This window comes from Gekko japonicus, unplaced genomic scaffold, assembly GCF_001447785.1.
Source record: "Gekko japonicus isolate JY-2015 unplaced genomic scaffold, Gekko_japonicus_V1.1 scaffold5599, whole genome shotgun sequence".
Classification (NCBI taxonomy): domain Eukaryota; kingdom Metazoa; phylum Chordata; class Lepidosauria; order Squamata; family Gekkonidae; genus Gekko; species Gekko japonicus.
Window position 1 is genome coordinate 35,984 of NW_015168213.1, and position 6,578 is coordinate 42,561.

Here is a 6,578-nt window from a genome sequence, read left to right on the forward strand (position 1 = left end):
TAAGGAAAAGACGCAGGATGGAGCAAACCTCTTCCTTCTAGTCTGAGGCCACCCACAAAGTGGGCGGGTGTATCCAAACAGGGGTCATCTGAGAACATCCAGAAGGATTTTGGGAATCCCAGGAAGTGGCATTTCCCAAAGCTGTGAGATAGAGGAATATAATTTAGTCTTACCTCTACACACATGAGCAGTGACACAAGGAAACCAGGACTGGACTTGGACAGGGCCCATAAGCAGTAAAAGAATCAACAACTAAGGCCAATGAGAAGCGGCTTGGTGAGCCATTTGGAGGGATCTAGCGGTCCATTTAGGAACAAAGGGGTTTATGCCATTAGCCCCTTCCTTGATTGGCTTAAAGAAGGAACCGAAAGGCCTGCTGCCTAGTGAAGGATGGGGTCATGTGACTGTTGTTGGACTTTTGTTTGTTTGTTCTAGGATCAGCAAGTAGGTACTGCTGAACTCCAGCGCATTCTGAATGGGAAAATAGATACAAGTAAGCATTTATTGTTTCCCTGACTGGCTGTGCTCTTCCCGTCCCCTTTTCTCTAGTTTTCTCCCAAATTGTCTCTCATAGTTTTTCTGCATTCTCATTTTATTTGCTGGTAAGTTCTTGTTTCTTTGGTTTTTCCCCTCTGTTCTGTATGTCTTTTGCTCCCTCTAGAGGGCAATTCGATATTGCACAGGTTTATTTCCAGCATATTAAACGGCAGGTTTTTATGCCAGACATAAATCTGTGTGATATCGAATCGACCACTAGAGGGAGCAAAATATGTGCAGAACAGAAAACACACACACACCGACAAAACAGGAGCTTACCAGTGAGTGAAAGGTCCTGTACCTGGGTTGTGGGGAGTTGGGACTGGGAATCCAACTGGTGCTGGTGCCGAGAGTAAAGAGTTTAGGGGTGCTTCCAGATCCTTCTCTTTCAGTGGAGGCCCAGGTCATTGCCTTTGCTCGATCGGCCTTCTATCTTCTGTGGCTGGTCAGGCAACTGGTTCCCTATCTCACTTCCCAGAATTGGCTACAGTGATCCATGCAATGGTAACTTCTAGACTCGATTATTGTAACTTGCTTTACGTGGGGCTGGCACTGAATTTGACCCGGAAACTGCAGCTAGTCCAGAATGCGGTGGCACATATGCTGATGGCCAGGTGTCATTTCGTAGAAAAAGAGGTTCAGAAGCTCATTAGCATAACTCATCAGCATAACTTATTTGCATATGCCACACCCCCTGACATCACCGGAAGTGTGTCAGAAGGCAACACCCACCACTCTGGCTCTACTGGACTGTTTTGGATTCCTAGCTATGGAGGCGGGGGGACGTGCAGATCTGTCCTCACAGAGGAGGGAGAGCTTGTACCTGAATAAAACTTGGTCTTAAAGATGCTGCTGGACTGTTTTGGGCTGGGGGCGGGGCTCTGCAACTTATCTGGCTGCTTCTTGCTCTGACTGAGGGCTGCTGGGAGCAGGGGGCGGGGCTTGTTGCATGTGCCCGCCCCCTGGGCTCGTTACTGCCGGAGCTCTGCTCCTGTGCGCTCCTGCAGGAAATGACCCCTGCTGATGGCAACACCTGTGCGGGCTCACATTCAGCCGGCGCTGCGCCAACTGCACTGGCTGCCAATAGAGTACCGGATCCAGTTCTGGTGTCAACCTTCAAAGCCCTATGTGATCAGGAACCTGCATATCTTCAGGATCGCCTCTTCCCATATGTGCCTTGCAGAGCATTGTGCTCAACTGACCAACACCTGCTGGTTGTCCCCGGCCCCAAGGATGTCCGGCTAGCCTCAACCATGGCCAGGGCTTTCTCTGCTTGGCTCCAGCTTGGTGGAACAAGCTCCCACTTGAGTTTAAGGCCCTCCGGGATTTGTTACAGTTCCGCAGGCCCTGTAAAACGGAGTTGTTCCGCTGGGCTTTCGGGCTGAGGCGGCGGACATCCAAAATCCATCTCCAGCCTCTCCGACTGAAATCGCCGGCTCTGTGATCAGCCTAAACTGAGCACAGCTAACAAGGCTTTTGCACTGATGGCGTGTGTTTCTTTAATAATTGTTTCAAAATGATGTTTTTAGGCTGCGGTCACACGGAGCATTAGGCATGCTAGAGAGACGGAAGATAGGCGGATTTTCCGGGTGCGATCTCACCGCCACATCTGGGAAGCGTAGAGCTCCCGTGGCGAACCCGAGGCTTCCCGCTGAAAATGCGGGGTAAAAAACTAGTACCTCCGAGGAAACTGCGGGGCAAGGGTGAGCGTCTGATCGCGTTTCCGGCGGTAGTTCCGGCGCTCGCCCATGTCCCCTCGCAAAAAGGGTTTTTTTCCCCATGTCTCCACAGATGCGCACAAGCACCCAACAGAGCATGCACATACTTCAGTTAAAAACACACACATCCCCGTTTGCCTCGCCGCCCCGCTTCTTTGCGGCGCGGCCGGATTGTGGTGTGATCGGCACCTCCCCCCTAACCACGGGACCTCCACGGGAGGTCTGATCCAACAACCGCGCGTTATTTTGCCCCCCCGGGGCAAACAGCCACGGGGAAACAGCCACACTCCCCCCCCCGCATTTTCCTGCCTGTGTGAACGGAGCTTTAATTATTTAACGTACATGTTATTGTTGTCATGATTTTTGTGTGACCTTGTAACCCACCCTGATCCCATTGGTGGGGAGGGCGGGATAGAAATCGAATTAAATAAATAAATAAATAAATAAATAAATGAGAATGTGAAAAAGCCCATGCAGGATTTTAGATAGGCCACATAAAAAGCTGGCAATCTTAGGACCAGCACACCCTTTAATTGAACCAGTAGACTTCATTTCCACACACCCCTCCCAGTTGAGAACAGAATCTGGAGTCCAAGTTCATTCTTTCTCTCTCTCTCTCATCCATTCAATGCTTCTATATGTTTTGTGCCAGTAATAACGCCCTCTTCTCGCAACTCTGTTTTCCAGTGGCTCTGAAGCCTGATGGGTTTTCCCTGGAAGCCTGCGGAGAAATCATCCAACATTTCAGTGTATCCTTTTGCAGAAGAGTCACTACGGGCTAAATATTAAGGAGAGTGCAGGTTCATCTTGTAGGCCCCCCGAAGAATGCTCCCCCGGCAAAAAAAAGCCAGAATTCCTTCTTCTTCATAAGCATTGTTTGGATCAGCCAGTGAAGGCCTCAGGTCCAAGCCTGGACACTTAGCTCTTTGTCGATCCAAAAGCAAGAGAGAAATCTGGGAGAGTGCCCGCGTGAGTTCCCCTTTGCAGAAGTGCTGCATAAGACCAAGATTGGCTGTGCTCTATCTCTGCCACCCACCGGTGGCTTTTCTGAGGCTCATCATACCTTTCCAAGGCACAGGGCAAGAGCATAGCTAGTGGGTGGCAAACGTAGTCGCTCCAGCGGGCTGTATTTCGGAGGGTCCCTATGGTGATCTTCAGTAGAGCAACTCGATTCAAGTCCAGAAACCCCTGAAAGACTTGCGAGAGTTTCGAGGTATGATAAAAGGTAAAGGTAACGGTTCCCCTTGCTCGAAAGCCAGTCGAATCCGACTCTAGGGTTGCGGTGCTCATCTCCGTTTCTGAGCCGAAGAGCCAGCGCTGTCTGAAGACGTTCCCGTGGTCGTGTGGCCGGCATGACTAAACACCGAGGCGCACGTAACGCTGTTCCCTTCCCACCAAAGGGGTACTTTCGAACGGCTAGGTTGGCAGGAGCTGGAACTAGAGATGGGAGCTCACTCCGTCGAACTGCTGAACGACCGACCTTCCACAGCCTGCAAGCCGGAACTCCGTTCCTGTGCGTTCCTGCCCAGAAATAGCCCAGGTTCCTAGGATGGTCTTCAGTGGAACAACTCGATTCAAGTCCAGAAGCCCCTGAAAGACTTGTGAGAGTTTCGAGGTATGATAAGGGTTACCATATTTTGAAAAGCAAAAAAAGAGGACTGACTACTTCAAACAAGTGATCACTGTGACAAATCTCATTTGAAATATCCCGACTACTGAAGCTGTGATATTCCTAAACTTCCTTGTTTTCAAATAACAATAATTTTAATTGATTTACTTAGGCTAAAAAATAGCAACGGACACCAAAAAAGAGAGGGCATGTCCCCTTAAAAGAGGACAGCTGGTAACTCGAAGGGATGAGCTTTCGAGGGTTGAATCTCCTATCACTGGCTTTGTTAAGCCCCTCTCTGCCGTCCTCTTTTTATTGCCAGGTAAAGTAAAGGTAAAGGTCTCAAGGGATGAGCTTTCCAGGGTTGAATCTCCCATTCTTCCATCACTGGCTTTGTTGAGCCCCCTCTCTGCCGTCCCCTGTTCCTTCCTCTTGTAGAAAAGCAACCAGTATACGAATTCATTTTCCTTAACTAGGCAACAGACCCAGGGGACAGGCAAGCTCACATTCGGTGAATTTAAGCAACTATGGGCAAAAATAACTGAATGGGAGGTGAGTAGAGGCGTAAAAGGCCAGGTTTGAGAGCCCTCTCTGCCTCTTGGTCGCTGCTGTCGCGGCCAGTCCCGCGTCCAGAAGATCCAATATGTATGCTGTCCACTTCTGATCCGTATGTGACACTAGCTCGCTCTCACGTGCATAAGAGCCCACAAGATGCTAACCTCTTCCATATCTACTCCACAGGGTATCTTCACCCAGTACGACTTGTACTTCTGCGGCAGAATGAACATCAGTATGATTCGGGAGGCTCTCGTCTTAACCACTTGAGCCACCGCAGCTCCTTTTTATTGCCAACCAATAGACTCATTCTTTTTCCTTAACGAGGCAACAGACCCAGGGGACAGGCAAGCTCACGCTCGGTGAATTTAAGCAACTTTGGGCAAAAATAATTGAATGGGAGGTGAGTAGAGGCGTAAAAATCAACAGGGCAAAAGGCCTGGTTTGAGAGTCCTCTCTGCCTCTTGGTCGCTGCTGTCATGGCCAGCCCTGCGTCCAGAAGATCCAGTATGTATGTTCTCTACTTCTGATCCGTATATGATACTAGCTCGCTCTCACATGCATAAGAGCCCACAAGATGCTAACCTCTTCCATATCTACTCCACAGAGTATCTTCACCCAGTATGACTTGTACTTCTGCGGCAGAATGAACATCAGTATGATTCGGGAGGCTCTGGAAGCTGCAGGTGAATGTGTTCTGTTCCTGTACCGACTTGTGAATGATTCTCCCCCCACCCCGTACTGATACTTAGGCCCTGACCTGCAATGGCCCAGGCGAGCCAGATCTTGTCAGATTTTGGAAGCTAAGCAGGGTCGGCCCCGGTCAGTACTTGAATGGGAGACCACCGAGGACGTGCAGGGTTGCTACAGAGAGGCAGGCAAGGGCAAGCCACCTCTGAACATCTCTCGCCTTGAAAACCCTACGGGGTCACCATAATTCGGCTGCGACTGGAAGGCACTTTCCATCCCCCACTGAGACTCACTGGCAGGGATCTCCATGGGTCAACATGTTATCTGTTTGATCCATTGCAGTTCAGTTCATGGGAGGAACCAAAATAATGGGCATTTCCGCATTCTCATTTCCCTCTTGTGTGATCCTGTTGCCTTGGGTGTTTTCCCCCTGTTGCATATGTGTTTTGCTCCCTCTAGTGGTTGTTTCGATATTACATTGCATTATGTCTGGCATAAAAACCTCCAGTCTAAATCTACAGGGAGATATGCCAGGCATTAACCGATGTAATGGAACTGCGGTGGCTCAAGTGGTTAAGATGCTGAACTACAGGCTGTGGAAGGTCGGTCGTTCAGCAGTTCGAGACCCGAGTGTGCCGCATGACGGAGTGAGCTCCCGTCTCTAGTTCCAGCTCCTGCCAACCTAGCCGTTGGAAAGCAAGAAATTGCAAGTAGATAAATAGGGACCACTTCGGTGGGAAGGGAACAGCGTTCTGTGCGCCTTGGTGTTTAGTCATGCCGGCCACATGACCACGGAAACGTCTTCGGACAGCGTTGGCTCTTCGGCTTGGAAACGGAGATGAGCACCGCAACCCTAGAGTCGGACTCGACTGGCTTTCGAGCAAGGGAACCTTTATCTTTTTTAACCGATGTAATAGGGAATCAACCACTACAGGGAGCAAAACACAGGCAGGAAAACAGAAGTGAAGAAAATTAGAATGCGGAAAAGCCCAGTCACTGGAATCTTGTATTTTGCAATTCTAAAAAATGACAAAACTTTTTTTTTAAGTGACGGTTCTCAGGAAGATGAATTGTGGAGCTCATCACCAATGTTCCCTCTAAGCCGAGTTAGTGTGAGTCAGCTCACAATTTTCTAGCCTCCAGCTCACACATTTTTGTCTCAGCTCAGGAAGGAGGGCTCCAGAGCAAACTAATTGATGCAGTAGCCCAGGGGTCATTTCGTAGAAAAAGAGCGAGGGGGACTCATTAGCATAACCCATTAGCATATGCCATACCCCCTGACATCACCAGAAGTGTGTCCTCCCCACAGCCAGCGGCGACCTCCAGCGGGCACCAGCAGGGAGCTCCAGGCCCCGCCCTCCCGCACCTCACCCGGGGGGATGGCGTCCCCCCGCATCCCCCTCCCAAATGACCCCTGCTTGAAACCATAGTTTGGAACCCTGTGGTGTAGTGACTTTCATGTCCTAGTA

At 50.0% G+C, this 6,578-nt stretch overlaps 1 protein-coding gene across 1 annotated transcript in view; it reads left to right on the plus strand.

Moving 5' to 3' along the window:
* The window catches only part of LOC107113668 (calpain-12-like), a gene marked incomplete at its 3' end in the record, with an annotated part of 40,159 nt that overhangs the window by 32,854 nt on the left and 727 nt on the right, over positions 1-6,578 (plus strand). The window contains exon 15 of the mRNA XM_015415018.1: positions 5,027-5,105. Within this exon, the coding sequence (XP_015270504.1) occupies positions 5,027-5,105 (79 nt within the window). The remainder of the gene's footprint in view (positions 1-5,026; positions 5,106-6,578) is intronic.